This window comes from Falco biarmicus, chromosome 2 (assembly GCF_023638135.1).
Source record: "Falco biarmicus isolate bFalBia1 chromosome 2, bFalBia1.pri, whole genome shotgun sequence".
Classification (NCBI taxonomy): domain Eukaryota; kingdom Metazoa; phylum Chordata; class Aves; order Falconiformes; family Falconidae; genus Falco; species Falco biarmicus.
Genome location: NC_079289.1, coordinates 93,275,665 through 93,292,359, shown reverse-complemented (window position 1 = coordinate 93,292,359; position 16,695 = coordinate 93,275,665). Strand labels below are relative to the sequence as shown.

At 42.1% G+C, this 16,695-nt stretch overlaps 1 protein-coding gene across 1 annotated transcript; it reads left to right on the top strand.

Annotated features, from left to right (window-relative positions):
- Positions 1-1,624: 1,624 nt before the first annotated feature.
- ZRSR2 (zinc finger CCCH-type, RNA binding motif and serine/arginine rich 2) lies at positions 1,625-15,510 on the top strand. Its single transcript, XM_056329744.1, has 11 exons — positions 1,625-1,734; positions 3,572-3,651; positions 3,787-3,886; positions 4,168-4,276; positions 4,599-4,685; positions 6,892-6,930; positions 8,430-8,545; positions 11,227-11,440; positions 13,768-13,823; positions 14,001-14,110; positions 14,732-15,510. The coding sequence occupies exons 1-11, from the start codon at positions 1,688-1,690 to the stop codon at positions 15,211-15,213; spliced, it is 1,440 nt and encodes a 479-aa protein (XP_056185719.1). The 5' UTR covers positions 1,625-1,687; the 3' UTR covers positions 15,214-15,510.
- The last annotated feature ends 1,185 nt before the right edge of the window (positions 15,511-16,695 follow it).

Genomic DNA, 16,695 nt, shown 5'->3' with positions numbered 1-16,695 from the left:
AAATACATTTTGTTGTGTTTTTTCAAAACTTTAATGGGTGTCAATATTTTGTCAGTTGTAAAATGCACAACAGTGCCATCTTCTGTATCTAAGAAGGAGCAAATTATGTATTATTTTACATGTATGCATGTTTGCACAACAAAATAGAAGTAAGATTGATGTCAACTCCTTCATTTCAAAAGACAATCCAGAATCTGAAACATGGTTAAGTAATAGCAGAGGACATGGCTGAACATTCATTGGTCAAATAGGAAATGTAACTGCTGCCTATATGAGTCACATTCTTACCTTGAGCAACTTCACTGAGCTTCAGAATAAGTAAGAAGATACTCATGCTGTTAACGAACAGCACGGTCAATTAAGTGTGATTTTGACAAAACCTGCTCTGGTATGCTTCACTGCCAGCAGCTCAGACTATTTATGCAATATACTACCTCTAAGATATATGAAGTACGCTCCTACATTGTGGTTTATGACAATAATTTAGATATTAATCAACAATGTACACTATTAATGCCTATGCAAAACATGCCCAAATAAAACCTACAAATCCATTGCCTCTGAAAGCTGCAATCTATAATACATGTCACCAAGGAACTAATTACTGACAACTTGCGTATTTGGACTCATCATATCCATGAGTCTGTGCATTCTAACTAATTTCCTGTCATGAAATACATTTACAATCACAACAGGTAGCACGCCTCAGACATGACAATGAGAATATATTCACAATGTCAGCTAAATTCATCAATTTAACGGTCTGATGTGCTCCTGCTACACTGGAGCTGTGATTTCCCTTACTCTTTGAGAGGCTGCAGACCAAGGCAGACACCCATCACCCATGTTCTTAGCGTATTTCCACACATATGTCACAAAGCAACCACTGCGACTTTTAAGCACAAGCTGTCAGCACTTAGTTACTACTGCTGGGGAGCGTCCGCAGGGACACGCAGGGACACGGCGAGGTGCGGAGCCCCCAGGCCAGCTGTCACTGCACCCCGCCTGCGCTGCTTTACTCAGGGGACTGGGAACATCACAACACGGCGAAAGACTCAGTGGATTCAGCATTTCTGGTCTCGAAAGAGAGCTTAGTAAACTGGCTTTAAGACACTACTTTCCCATGCATTCACTGAATCTTTTGTTATATATATGATAAATGCTTTTGACAGGAGGAATAACACAAACTCCATCTCAACTTCCAAGAGGTGAAGAGCTCTGGCCTTCTTTTCCGATTTGCAGAGGCAGCTCTAACAGCGTGTAAGCATGCTGCGAGCAGCCGTGCCGCTCGGCGACGTACAACCGCCCAAAACTGGTCCCTGGTCCCCTGCAGCTTCACCCGGCGGCCACGGCCGGCTGGCACACGGCGCCCAGGCCGGCCGCTCCCCGCCCAGCGGCCCGTCCCTGGCCGCCTAGGGACGGCGCGGCAGGGGCACCGACGAACAACGACGCCGCCCGTAGCCGCCTCACGCCGGTTACTGCGCTGCCCGCCCCGCTCCCGCTCCCCGGGGCCGGGGCCCAGCCGCCGCCGCCGCCGCCGCCGCCTTCGGGCACACGGCTCGCGAGCCCAGCTCCCCAGCGGCCTCCCGGCGCGCGGGCTCGCCCCACCCACGCCCCGCGCGGCTGCCGGAAGGGATTTTGAGCCCTTCCGCCATGGCGTCACGTGACATCCCCTTGGTAACGCAAGATGGCGGCGCCCATGTTGCTGCCCGAGTCCTCTCTGGGGAAGTTGAGGTGAGGCCGGGCTCAGGCCTGGGCCGGGGCCTCCCCACCGCCCCCAGGGGCGAGGGGAAGGGCCCAGGGACCCTCGAAGAGGGCCTCGGTCCAGCCCTGGCCGACGCTGCCTGGCCGCACGGCGGCCGCGGTTGAGGCCGCCTCGCGGCCAGGCCTGGGAGTGGCGCAGCTACGTGCGGCAGCGGCCATGGCCGGCCCGCCGCCGCCGCCGCCGCGCGGGAGGGCGGGGGGGGGCAGCCGGCGCCCGTGTCGGGCGGCATCCGGGAGCGCGGCCTGGCGCTGGGGGGGGCGGCGAGCGGGGCCGCGGGGGGCGCCCGGGGGCGGGGCCGGAAGCGGGGGGCGCGGCGGGGGCCTGAGGCCCGGCGCGGTCGCGGGGGCGCCGCCGCTGCGGCGAGCGCTGCCGGTGGGGCCGCGTTCAGCGCCCCGCGCCCGGGGAAGCAGCGGGCGGGGGCGGGCCGGGGCTCGGCGAGGGCCGCGGCGCGGGGAGGCAGCCGGCATGAGCGGGCCTGGGTTCAGCCCCGTCCGGCCCTGCCGCGGCTGACGGGATCCCCGCTCCGGGCCTCCAGGTCTTTGCAAGCACCTGCGCTTCGCGCTCGCTGGAGGGCCCGTGCTCGCCAGTGCCGTGTGGCTGGAGCGGGAGGGCAGCCCCAACCCTGAAGCCGGTGCTTCTTGGCGCTTCACCTGTTTGTGCACCGCCTCAAGTGCTGCTGTGGCCTGGGAGCCAGGAGCGTTGCCTTCTCCCTTCCTTCCTTGGGCTTCAAGGGTAGCTAAGAAGGCCTGGGAGCTGGGAAGGAGGTATACTGGCTTGTCAGCCCTAGGCACCTGCTGAGCAGGTGAGATTTGTTTCAGGCAGGTGACATTACAAGAGGAGTCACTAGGCTTGCTTGATCAAAGGTGGAAGGTACAGATGCAGGCATTGCGCACAGTCAGGCGTTGGTCTTTGAGGGCAAGTGCTCTGCTGCTGGGATAACCACCACAGTGTTACTGGTGGCAGGCACAGGTGTGCAGGTGGTGAGGTTGTGAGTTACCCTGAACAGGGGAGTTAGAGATGAGGGTGAGGTTTTGGTTGTCTGAGTTGTACCTATGGAATCTTTTAAAATTACATACTCTAAAACAGGAAGATGTTGATCTCTGGTCAACATTTGGTGTGGCAGAATGACCGGAGTTGAAATTCATGCGCACGTGCACACACACATTTTTCCTTTACAAACTGGGTAGAAAGAAGAGCTCTGAAAAATGACAGAAAAGGGGTTGACATGAAAAAGTTTTCAGATACTTGAGGGTTTTTAACCATAGTCAAAGCATGGTGCTGTTTCTAGGCAGCCTTGCGGAGCTGTCAGACAACTTTCAGTAGCAGAACAGTAGACCTGAGCGTTATCTGTGGTGGTGAAGTGTGCTTTTTTTATCTATACATTAAGACTGCTGCCTGAAAAGAATATCAAGGGAGAAGGGAAAGGACTTAAAGCATCATACCCTGTAAAAGAGAGGAAGACTAGAATGTGCTAAAATTATAGGGCAGGAGATCCCCAAATTTTTCTGTCTAATCTTACCTAGTGACCAAGTTTCAGGAACTAAAGGAGATTTCGTGGAGTTGGTGATAATGTCAGGTACTGCATTCAAGAAGAATGAGACCCTGTGTGTTGTGTCCAGATGTGATTGTTGCTGTTGTCCACATGCAGCTCTAACAACACAGCTATAGATTTCATATTGTCATGGCAGTTGTTACTGTTCCATATGAATAGGTGTTAATTTTGCAGTTTGTGAGGTTTTGTACTGCATGAATGACAGTAAAAATCCTTTGGCCGTATTAATGTAAATAATAATCTCTCATCTTCAGCCATCAAAAACACAGAGCTATTCTGAAGAAAGAAAAGCGGAAAAAAAAGCGGCAGGCACTTGCCAAACTAAGAGACTCAGGTAACTGTCAAATGTTTTGTCTTGTCAGTGGAACTAGCAGTGGGTTTTCTTTTTGTTTTAAAAAGATCTAGTTTTGTGTCTCTTTACTGAATATAACATCCAGTTATTTATGTGCATTGTTCTGTTTTTTCACAGAAGCTACAGAAAAAGATGAATCGGTGTCTGAGGAGGAAGAGGAGGAACTGGAAGAAGATGAGGAAGAAGAAGAAGAAGAAAAAAAACTTGAGGCAGAAAGGTGACAAATCTAGAAAATGGCATATATGCAGTAGTCAATTCCATTTTGATACTTTGAAAAGTTTCAAGGTATTCTGTAAAACAGAATCCTTCTCTTATATTTCAGGCTACACAGTTTTTCTTTGAAGCCTGAATGATTCCTGTGTAATTTTCTCTTTTAAAGAAGATTACATAAGCTGTGGTCATTGCTGAACTAGTAAATTTGAATTACATGCATGACGATTGCATCAGTTGTGGGTAGTCAGTAAATTTTGTCTAAGTGATATCTGGTTTCCTTGGTAGACAAAAACTACATGAGCAGTGGTTGCTGAGGGAAGAAAAGGCGCAAGAAGAGTTCAAGCTTAAGAAAGAAAAAGAAGAGGCTGCAAGAAAACGTCAAGAAGAAGAGGAGGTGATGTATAAACAGTGTTACAGTTCAGTCTGGCAATAAGATAGACTTAGTGTAATATCTTGTACTGTTCTGTAGTGGAACCAGTTTTCTTGATGTTGGTATGTTTGAATGTGTAAGCTCCTCTTTCTTTCATTCTAGAAGAACAAAATTAAAAATTAAAAAACCCTCTTTTTAAAAGGCTTTTTGTCCAGAGATTTTGTTGCTTATGACTGAATGAAAACTTATTGGACAAGGGTTTTTCATACAATATGATAGGTTTGTATTTGATTTTAAAGCATTTGTTTCCCTAAATAATGTTTTAAAATATTTTTTTATCATAAAGAGGAAGATCAAAGAAGAATGGGAAGAGCAGCAAAGAAAAGAGAGAGAAGTGGCACAGCAGAAACAACAGGAGAAGAGAGAGAGAGAGGTGATTCCTGGCTGTGGGAGGATAAACATGTTACATATCCTCTTACATTATCAGATGCTATATATCAGTCTATACATGTTGAAGAGGGATTTTATTCTGATTAGCAAATGTATAAATGTGTTAGTCACTTCTTCTCTCCGTTCTGTCTGAATTCCTGAATCTGTTATTCACTGTTAAAGAGGGTCTAGTGAATTCATATACCTAGAAGGGTAACTAATTTTAACACATCATATTGTTCATAGTACGTAGTTTTTTTACACCAGTTAAATACAAAGACAGGCTGTGAATGCAGATTCTGATATGTGCACATCTTGCGTTAAAGATAATCCTTACTTAATGTACCAGTTGAACACAGTCAGTGTTGAAGAAAATGCCCAATGAGGATATGGAATATGGAATTACATTGCTGCTGTTCGTTTACACAGTTCTTAATCAAAAGATGTATTACAGCTCTTCTTTACCTGACTCTTCCAACAGGACGTATCTTTTTTTTTGGAGCTCCTTGGGTGGAGAGAAAAATGATACTGAAGAATACTAATCATTGATAACATCTCTGTTAACGATGCATTCTTCATAAGTTTTAGAAGTTGAATGACCTGGATGTAAGATGTCCTGTACAGAAATCCAGTGTTATGACTGGCCTATTGCCAGTAAGGGGTGATGGCAGGTTTCTAGGATCCGGTCATTTTAGCTTCTCCACAATGAGAAAAAGATTCCGGTCATTTCACTAGGAGGTGTCTTGCTACTGTGTCTGTGTCTCCTGCCACAGCAGAAGGGACATTAGCAAACATTGTCACCTGCATTTAATAGCTGGTTGTGTCACTGATTACGTAACAGTTGCATGAGGAATGAAAAAGAACAGCAGTTGTGGTATTTCCTGTCTTACTTCCTCTTGTGTTAAGTGTCCCTTTCTCTCTGTGCAGAGTAGGGAGAGAAAAGCACGGTCGCGAATCTTTTATTTAAGGTTTGGTCGCGAATCTTTTATTTAAGGTTGATACACAATTCCAAGAGAGTTGAACAATGGCTAATTTGGTTCCCTGAACTAGATGGAAGCTACTTGCTTTTCATTGTTTGGTTGTTGGCTTGTTTGATTTGTTTGTTGGGTTTTTTTCTGGTTTTTATTTTAGTGGTTTAGTGTGTTAAATTGGCTCATTGAGGGCATTGGCAGGCACCCAGAGAGAAAGTGAGTACCCAGCTGGGAGTAGAGCCACCCATTTCAGCAGTGGAAAGTTGTTTGAGTGATTTGGTGTGTCTCTTGAAACAGCAGTTTATTCAAATTCTGACTTGCTGATTTAAAAAAAAAAAAAAATCCCCCTCTCTAAAATGAGAAAATAGATTTCCTGGTTTGGTGGGGTCTTGACTTGGTTGGGTTTTTTTGTGTGAGTTTTGTTTGTTTTTTCTTTAATAGGGTGGTTAATATCTGACATACTTGATGATTAGTACCAGATGCTGTCTGGGTCCTCATCCTGGATTGCATTTTTTTATTTTTATATGTTCTTCCTCTTTTTAAATCTAATTAATTCTCTTCCAGAGCACAACAATACTAGCACATTTTCTTGTGTTGGTTATTTTAAATGTCTTTTTTTCTTGGAACTTCCTAGAATAATTAGTTAGAACTAATTTCCAGCCAGTTTTGGAGAGTGACTTTATTGTTTTGCTCAGCTCAATTAGAAGAAAAAAGGGGAAGAATATCCTCATTATGTTCCTGTATTTGGAAGGCTAGATACAGTGAATTTATGGTAGTAGAAGTTTCTTAACAGTTACATGTTTTGCTTTAACAGAGGCTCACTAAGCAATGTGGTTTTCTGTGTGTTACATGGAGTGTTCAGAGTTAAAACATTTAGTGCAACTACATGATTACAAAGTTAACTGTAACCGGACTGAGTACTAGAGTAGGCAATATATTTAGGTATTCAATAGTTCAGTGATAGTTTTAATAGAGAAGAAAATGAAACTTTTTAAGTTGTCTAGCATTTAGATTAGAAAAATAATCTATGTGAGGGTCATGTCTGATGTATCCTTTAAGAGCTTTGTAGAACACGAATTTCTACAGAGCAAAAGTAAAATTTGTGGTTTTAAAGCAAACCCCATCAAACTTGTATTATGCATAATCATTGATATTGTAAATTAGGTTCTTAACTAAAGAAACCAGATGTTTTGCGTGTCCTCAGGGTTTTCACTAGTCCTGTGTTTGCACCATTTATAGGCAGCTGTGCAGAGGATGCTGGATCAAGCTGAAAGCCAGGTATGTGCAGAGACTTTTTGAAAAATAACTGTAATTTAATTGCTATCTGGTGTTTGCCTTCTAGCATGTTGTCCATCTGCTCTCAAGAACTAATGGCCTGAGTAAATTTAATATGTAGTGGCTTGCATGAGCCATGAACAATTGTTTACTGGGTGGAACATAATTAAGCATATTTCTGGCTGGTTGGTAGCAGTGCAGTTGTGCATGCTCATTCCTGTTCAGGAGATGAGAGTCAAAATGAATCTGGAAATATAGCTGTGTGCTGTTGAAAACACACTATGCATGATGGTTTATTTGTGAATTAGCATTCTAAATAAATCTGTCAGTCCTTCTGGGTGGCAAGGCAAACTTGCTTTTTTAAGCAGATGGCATGCTTTAAATAAAAGGATTCAGCCGTAGAGGTGAGCACAGATACATAAGGAAAAAAAAAGTTGGGGGAGGGACAAGCTGGCTGCTCAGGTGGCTTGGAAGAGCATGGATCTCAAGCTGGCAGTGTGTAGTAAAGAAAACTGCAGTTTTCATTTGAATCTTAGAGAGGATTAATTCAATCTTTACTGTTGCCTTAAAGAATAATTTAGCTTTTCATCCCTGTCACATGGATAAACTTGTGAAGATTCTTGCTCTGCTTAAACCACTGCATGAATATGAAAATTAAGTTTTAACCTCATTAATCCATTGTATGTTGATTGCCATAGCTACACTGGAGTTGCAATCAATTCCAAATTGTTTAAACAGTTCTTTAGGCAGGGAATCTAACTGTTTCATAATATGAGTAGAAAAATGCTCTGAACTGCTAGCTACCCAGAGCTCAAGATGGGTTAGCAGCTGTTTCTGCAAAGGAATAGGCAGAAACGTGGTATGTTAGAGACTTCATTATAGTATCAGTTCAGGGTTCAGTTACTTATTGTTGATGTGGCAGTGCTGTTCTGTTACAGATCTAACAAAACGAAAATTTGCTTTTTTAAATGTTTTGTTTGTAGTCGGTCAAGGCTTGCAACTTGATAATCCCATTTTGAACTATAGAAATCATGGTGGCCCAACATGATCAGTGTGGAGGCTTTTACTTCCAGTGCTAACTATGAATTTGTCCCAATAGCTGTAATTCTCATGGATAACAAAAGAAATTGCTGTTTGAGGAGCAAATATATTGCAACTCTTTTAGTTATAAACACTTAAGATCTTAAGTTTCCTGTAGCAAAAGAAAACATCCAGTTTAGGGATTTGTTTGTGTTAAAAAGAAATCATGACTATAGGCTTAAAACTGAACAATTGCCAAGAAAAGAGGTTTCCATCACCAGAGACACAAGGCATATCCTCATTCTTTATACTGGATACGCTGGTTACTTTCCTCTTTGTAAAACAATGCTTGGAGTAGATTTCAGCTTGCCATGTAGTAACACAGTGCTAATAATTGCATGTGGATTTAATTTGTGTTTTTATTTGGACGTTACATTTCTTTACTCTTTTCTAACTTCTGTATTTTAATGTTTTTTCCACAGCTGGAGAATGGTGTTTCCTGGCATAACCCAGAGCCCCCGGAGAATATAGGAACAGAGAAGGATAGAGCAAATTGCCCATTTTATATTAAAACAGGTTCCTGCCGATTTGGAGACAGGTAATCAATTGACTATTTACCAGCATAGAAGTGTTTTGGAGAGATAAAAGGAAAGTAACTTATTAGGTTATATGCAAACTGAAAAAAAAATGCTATATAAATTACTTTCATTTATTTGGCTGTGGTTCCGTTACTCACGATGGAGCTAGACACAGAGCAAAAGTGTTGCCTGGCTGGAATTGAACTATTTATTGTTATAGCATATGGTGGTGCATTCTGGTCAAGCTTCCTGAGCTCTGACACATGCACAGATGTATTCAGACAGAATATATTTGATTTCTGTTACTACTACAGGTCTGATATGTCAGTTGTTGTTTTCTTATCTTGTTTAATTTGCATATGTCACATGGTCTAAATATAAAATCAAATCTTAAGTGGAATAAAGCAAGTTAAGGTACATCTGCACAGTGGAAAGCTGTTCTGTAGCTTCCAGAATTCTGTTAGTATGCTGTTTAAATGTGTGATACATTCATTCTTGATTCTGTTACGCTAGTACGGGTGCCCTATCGGAAAGAAAGTGTAGTAAAAGGCAAGGACAGAGGAGGACAACAAGATGATCAGAGATGAGGAACAGCTTCTGTAGGAGTGGCTAACTAGTGTAGAGCCTGCTTTTAGAGAGATGAAGGAGGGCGGCTGTGGTAAGTGAACGTTGAACTCTTGAGTAGGATGGGAAGGATTATTTGCTTTTATTATGAAACAGTTTAGGTGTCTCTGACTCTTTACCAGCTTAAAAAAAAAGTATTTTCTCATACAAAACAAATGGCAAAACTTGTTGCCGGCAGTCACAGAGGAAGCCTAAAATAGAAATGGGCTCACAGAGTACAGGTTCATCGGCGACCATTAAAGATGATGACCCAAATGCGGCATCTGGCTAGAAAATCCCTGCATTTTTATGTGTGTTAAGGAACAATAGTTCAGCAAGGAAAGACCCTAATATTTACTACATGAATCTTCAGCAGAAACTAGTAAGGCTGTTTTACTAACTTGTATCACTGAAACAGGTATGGTCCAGCTATTGTAGTTTTCTTTATCCTAAAAGTAACTTGGTTTAGTGTGACATATATTGTGGATAATTATGTGATAATCCAACTCTACGGAAGCTTCAAGTCCACATCTTTATTCTGAAATACGTGTTGAATTCCTGAATAAAACTCTGGCCACCTATTTCACCGCAGGCAGCATTTTTGCTTTTCAAATGTTTAGTTCTTCATAACCTTCGCAGTATTTTTGTTTCAGTGGTATTTAATGGAGGTAACCTTCTCGGATTAATTATGGATTGCATAAAAATCAGTTTTGCTTTGAACTGTGAATAGCCTTTGTGAATAAATACTGAGAAACATCGTATTCTGTCCTTCTCTCACCTACAGTTGTTGATCTTAGTTACCTCTCCTTTATCTTCCTTCCTTCTACTCACATACGGGCTACCTTCATATTCTGGGCATTTTAAACTGGTATTGACTCTAAGTTGAAGGACTGAGATACAGCTAGGATAAGGACTGGAAGAATGGGTTGGAAGCTGAAATAAACTGCAGTGGTGAAAAATTGAGAGCCAGTGTTATCCATAAAATAGTTGTTGAATCTTGTCAAATCTCACTATGCCTTGGAGAAGCTAAAACTGGCTGAATTCACTGTTATTAATTTCCCTTGTAATTCAAACCCTGATATGTTGTAGTAATACTGGATTTTGGGTTATTCATTTTCATTGGGGTGCCTTTTCTTCTGCCATGTGCTATATTCATTTTGTGTACAGACAGTATTGGTTGGGTGTAATATTTTGAGTTCTATTCAAAAAGAACAGTGAAAGGATGCAGCTTCTAAAATGTAAAAAAAAAAAAAAAAAAAGTCTCCGGTTTTAGTTTTGGGTTTGGAGTTTTGTTTTTTCTGTTTGTTTTTTGAAGTCTAAGGTGACAACCAGAAAGTGAAGAGTCAATTTCTGACTGACCCAGTTGCTCAGGGAAGTGTTTGAAAGGGAGGTCATAAAACACAGCAAAATAAACATGGAGTCTAACATCTGTGTCTTTACTGAATCTAAAGGTCTGTAGGGGAGAACTGTATTTCAGCAGGTGAGGGAGGCAGCCTGAATATGATGGATGGTGAGGGAGACCTATTAATTTTTTTGACTGCTAAGAAGATGCAGATTAAGAGAAGACTTAAAAGAATCATTTTTTTAGAAGTGGAAAATACCAATCTTGTATTCATCCAACTTCAGGTTTAAACATGCTTTCTATCCTTCACTCCCCCTCGCCACTCCCGATATAATGTAAAACATATATATAACAGTAAAAGTTGTTCAGTTTGCAAAGGCAAGAGTAAGGACTTGCTTTACAATGTAAAACATTGTCAGTAGTCTTTCTATGAAGCCCTTCAGAAATGAGGAACACGTTTAACCCTAGCAGCCTGAAAGAAATTGCCTTAGCGCTTACTGTGGTACTGTTACCTATAGCTTTTGTAGGCATGCTTTTTTAAGCAAGAGTGTATTTAGGCACAGCAGAAAGCATTAAGATTATACACAAACTCACTTCCAAACAATTTGTTTTAATAATTTAAATATGTTGATTGTCCACTACTGGATTTTCTTTCTAATAACTGTTACTAAAAATGGCAAATGTTTGAAGTTTCAACACGTGCATCTTCTACCGAAGGTGCTGATCTTTTCACTTTTCCTTCCCTACAATGTCCAGGTGTTCTCGCAAGCATAACTATCCAACATCTAGTAAGACACTACTCGTTCGAGGGATGTTCATTACTTTTGGCATGGAGCAGTGCCGGAGAGATGACTATGACACAGACGCGAGTCTTGAGTACAGTGATGAGGAGACGTACCAGCAGTTCCTTGAGTTCTACGAGGATGTGCTCCCTGAGTTCCAAAACGTGGGGAAGGTTGTTCAATTCAAGGTACGCATCTGAGCGTAACAGCTTGTAATACACGTAACATCTACCACAGAAGTTGTGTTTTACTAGCCTTAACAGGAATTTGGTCCAACATGCCCTAGCTAAACCCCACGTACTTTAGAGAACTATAGTTAGTGCCCTTATAGCAAACTGTGCATCTCTGATGTCACCTGTAAACTTACAGTGCTGTAAGATGTCACTGCTTTGACAGAGCATTGTCTTACTCTGGGTGAATCTTCCTTCCCATTCTCTTGAGTTACAAAAGCTTGTGCTTTTTATATTGCAAGTTATTCATACCGCTCAACAATCCACTTACCTCACAGTCCCTGCTTTACTTAGCCTACATAAGACCCAGAGGGTCCGTGAAGATGGGTAGACAATATAAATATATCTGGGCTGTTGTATTTGTGTCTAAGGAATGAAATAGTGGCGGTATAAAGTGTATTTGGAGTATACACCCAAACAATGTCATTTTAGGACTGCTTGGATCAAATAAAATCAAATTACAATGGACTGAAAAGGTAGTAGACATTTCAGTAGGAGGAATTCTAAAAGGATAAGTTATGTAAATGTATGTAATGTTATGTAAAAAAGGTGTTGAGGCTTGTTATCCATCCTCAGTTCATGCATTTGTTTTGCTGAATGTTCTGTACAGAATTTTTCCCATTTATGTTATGATTTCTTATGGGGGGGGAAAAGAGGAAACAGTAAATGGAGATCTTGGTGATGAATGATGTATGTTAACAGTCCCATGTTGCCCCAAAATACGCAGCTTGGATGATGAAATCTCCTTGTAGCAGAATCTGTTGCAGCACCCCTTCCTGCTTGCCATTCTTGAGTGTTCTCCTGCAGTCACCAGGAGGCAAGCAGTGCTTTTTCTCCCTTTTGTTTCTATCTACTGACAGCTGCCTCAGAACTGAGATTGTATTAGCATTTCAAGCAAGAGGAAAGTAGGAAAAGTGAATTTTCAGTAGTTGTATAATAAGCTTTGTAGATAAGAAACCTTGACTTGTTTGGAGGAGTATCCCCTTCGTATTTTGACTCATGGGATATTAGCAAGCTGTGCTCCATCTGAGAAGACAGGATGTAGATTCTCACTGCAGTGTGGGTTGAAATGCTGTCTTACCATCAAACTTGGATCCCTGACTTGGTATCATTGTTCCATCTAACTGTGCCAAGTTGCACATACTTGGGTCCCTATGACTAATAACAGGGTAAGAGTTTTCAGTGTCGTGGTTCTTAGCTTCTGAAGCAATTGTTCAACTGTAATATGATTCTTATGGGCACTTTAATTGTATTAAAGATGCTTAGAAATTACATGTTGGCTGCAGAGAACTGATTGAGCTGAGTCTCTGCTACCATTTAGAATTGGATTATACACACCCCTCGTCCAGCTGACTTCCCGTTCCAGTGTAGCCCGTGTTCCTTCTGTGAAGCTACTCCAGAATCTGGCAGATCCTGACAAAACACACTTCTTTTCCCACCCAAAAGCACCTATGACAAAACCATTCTCACTTGTTCTTGTGTTGATGTTGGTTTATCTCAAATAGTTTGACTGCTTATTCTGTAATATTTAATTATGGAACTGCTTGTTGCTGTGTCTGAAGCCCTTCGCTAACCCAGTGCAGAGGTGTTCTCTGAGGGTCAGTCAGGGTTCAGCAATGAAAGGTTGGTGCTGGGACTGGGAGAGGCCTGGAGGCAAGAGGCTGGGCTCACAGTCCTGCCCTGGAGAGCCGGGTTCAAGCTTGTTTGGGCCTGCCTGTCCCAGAGTCTTTTTTTAACTCGCAACATGCTTTTTGGAAGGTAAATTGTGTATTTTTGAGAGCTTTAGAGATACTCTGAATGCTAAATTGTTATGAAAAAAGATGTTTCAAAACTGTACAGTGCAAGCTAGTGACTTCAGCTTATTTAACTCATCTCACAGGGATGCTGTGCAGGTAAATTGCTCTAAAGAGTCTCTTACCATAATGAATCCCACATTTCCACGTGAGGATATTGCTAATTGTTTTCAGAGTAGGATTTGGCTGCTGCACAGTAGGGTCGGCCCGGACAAGTGCAAGACAATTAGTACAAGCTGTCTTGTGGGCTAAGTGAAGCAGAGGTCCCAGAGTTAATCACAGCGTAATGCTGGAAGCAGTCAAAGCCAGAAGGGCTGCTTTTTTTTATCCACACACACCCCGCCCTGGCTAAAACTAAGTCTTCAGAAGAAAATAATGTAAGTTCGCATCAATGAGCTGTCGTGAATCGGCGTGGCTGCCATCTTGGCATGTGTGAGCTGCTCTACAGCATAAACCTTCCGTTGTGCTAACTTCATGTTTCCATCCCCTTAGGTCAGTTGCAACTATGAGCCTCACCTGCGAGGAAATGTGTATGTCCAGTATCAGTCGTAAGTACTCACAATCTTACTACGGTTTTAGAACTGAACTCTGAAGTCCAGTAATGAACGCTGTTTGTATAATCAAAGTGATTTGTTCTCATACTGTAATGGGAACATAAAGTTGGTAAGTAACATGTTAAATGATTGTATGATGATAATGCTGTGCGTCATTTTTACTTTTTAAAGGGAGAAGGACTGTCAGGCAGCTCTTGCTCTATTCAGTGGACGATGGTATGCGGGCCGTCAGCTTCATTGTGAATTCTGTCCCGTGACAAGGTGGAAAACTGCTATATGTGGTGAGTCGCATAAACACCTGGAAAAGAGAATGTGTGTTGTTGGAAGAATACTTACAGAAGTGAAAGGGGGAATTAGCCTGTGGCTTTCAGATCTGCCTAATGTTGTAGTTAATGTCTGTTTGGAAGACAAATATGCTAACTTGCTTGTGCAGATCTAGGAAAGAAAGGGAATATCCATTCTGTGTCAGTTAAGTGTCTGAATCATTCCAGTGGAATTTCCCTGGACTGGGAAAGCAAGTTTGGATCTTAGCTTTGGAAATAATCGTAAGGTGAAACTACAGGAAATACTAATCTATCTCTTTCAAAAGCAACAGCAGTTTCTGAACCATCAGCAGTTCTTAGCAGTAACTATCAACATGTGACTTCTATATTTACATTCTTAGATTAAGGTAGTAAAATAATATATGAAAATTTTAAGCTAAAATCGTCATAGCTGTTAAAAATTTAATTCCCAGAAAAGTACGTATTAAAAATTAACCTTGTGTGAAATAAATTGATAGGTGGTCAGATGCATGTTTTTCTTACTTTAGAAGCAAAATTCAGTTTCTTTCCAGTAGGTACATAATGAAGAAAGATTTAACAGGTCTGGTTCATAAAAAAGCAAACCCTAATCTGTTGCAGGCTTATTTGAAAGGCAGAAGTGTCCAAGAGGGAAACACTGCAACTTTCTTCATGTATTCAAAAATCCAAACAATGAGTTTTGGGAGGCCAATAGAGACATACGTATTTCTCCTGAACGGACTAATCAGTTGTCTAAAAACTCTGAAAGGAGAAACAGAACGAGCTATCGTGATGACTATTACAGCCGGTCAAGGAGGAGGGGCAGTCCAAGCCCGGATCATTCTTACCGGAGAAATGGAGAATCAGAGAGAAAAAAGAATCGCCGCAAAAACAAGAGAAGGCGCCGATCTGGAAGGTCAAGAAGTCGGGAAAGGAGAAGGTCTCGCAGCAGGGGAAGAAAGAGAAGAGGCCGCAGTCGCAGCAGAAGTCATAGTCGAACACGCAGTAGGAGCAGAAGTCGGAGTTCCTCTCGATCCAGGAGCAGGGGTAAAAAGAGATCGAGCAGCAGAGGAAAAAGTAGTGAAACTCCCAAAACAAAGTGAGAATTACTTTTAGAAATCGCTAATTGATCAAACATAGAGCTGACAAAGAATTCTTTCCAATAGGGCACCAGATTATTTGAGTTTCAAATAAAGTGTTCTTGCACATTAAAATGTTTCTTCCTAATAAAGGAACCTAGTTTATTGTGTGCTAAGCTTCAGAAAATTAAAAGTTTAAGTCCTATATAAGGTGTGAATGTCAAGTACTCTAGCTACTCTGTCCCTCTGAACTGCTGCAACATCTGGATGCATACCGAGTACAAATAGAAAGAGAAGTAAAACTTATTTGGTATATGCTTATTTCTGTGTTACGTGTGTGTTAAGTGTTTACTGTCCCTGTAAGGAGTTAGTACAGAACAGCCAGTGTGCTGTCAATTCACACCACAGCATACTGCGAGTTGAAGCCTCCGTAGAAGACTGCCATTTATAGTTTCCATCTGTTCATGGGAAACTCTTTCTAGATGAAGTAAATATAATCATATTATGAGTTGGAGAAAAGGGATCTAAAAGACGTCACCGTTTGACTGTACAATACTTGCCCAGTAGGAGCTTTGTGGTCATAAGTGTTGGATTTTTCTCTCTCCCCTGACCAAGCTGCTGAGATAATTGCCTGTAGGGATTGCAGTAGACTTAAAACCAAGTAGGAAATACACAGGGAAACAATCAATTTATTCAGTACCTTAATTCCCTAGTAAGAGTGGAGACCATGCAATTGTAATCCTCTTGGCTACATACCATTTGTAGTTGAAAACAACCTGCCTAACCTGCAATGGAGTGGTGGAAAAGTGTGGATCTGGTAACCAAAGACACGTAGGTAGTGGGGAAGGCTCAGGACGGCTGCAGAGTGGCTAATGCAACTGAGACTTTTACACCTGAAACAATACTTGAGGTTTTTGGGAGAGGATGACTTAAAGCCTTTCGTAGGCTTATTTTACAAACAGTTTAAGGCACCCTACTGCCTGGCTTTCCCACAGTCAGGGTGGAGAGTAGGGTACATAAAAATGAAGTCATCGGGACAAAAACTTTTTGAAGTGACAGCTATGTTAGCAAAGTACCTGCAATCAGGTAAATCCTTACAAATATTCCTTCACTTGTACATGAAAGATTTGTGCAGTTAAACGGACTGTACTTCACGCTGCTTAACTTCAGGTATTTAACTTGGTGTCCTTTGATGCTCGGAGAGAGCAGTTTGTGGCACTGAAGGTGCAGGTTCCCTGAACAGTCTGCAGAAATACGTCGTTCTCTGTAGCCTCCCCAAAGAACCTGGGCTCCTGCCTTCAGAGTACTGTTCAGACCGCCCAGGTTAGAAGCCTGAGGTAGGCATGGAGTGCCCCCAAATACATCCTCGTTACGACTCCAATAATGTAACATAAAAGTCCTGTAGAAAATCTGGATATCCAAACTTGACGATAGCATTCCTCACAGCAACGTTTCTCCCCCAAGGATAGTTAAGAGTGAATGAGCATTGCTTCTGGATATAATATA

Coding starts and splice junctions, on each gene's coding strand:
- ZRSR2 (XM_056329744.1), top strand. CDS start 1,688: ATGGCGGCGCCCATGTTGCTGCCCGAGTCCTCTCTGGGGAAGTTGAG. Junction 1,735..3,571: donor TCCTCTCTGGGGAAGTTGAG/GTGAGGCCGGGC, acceptor TCTCATCTTCAG/CCATCAAAAACACAGAGCTA. Junction 8,546..11,226: donor TCCTGCCGATTTGGAGACAG/GTAATCAATTGA, acceptor TACAATGTCCAG/GTGTTCTCGCAAGCATAACT.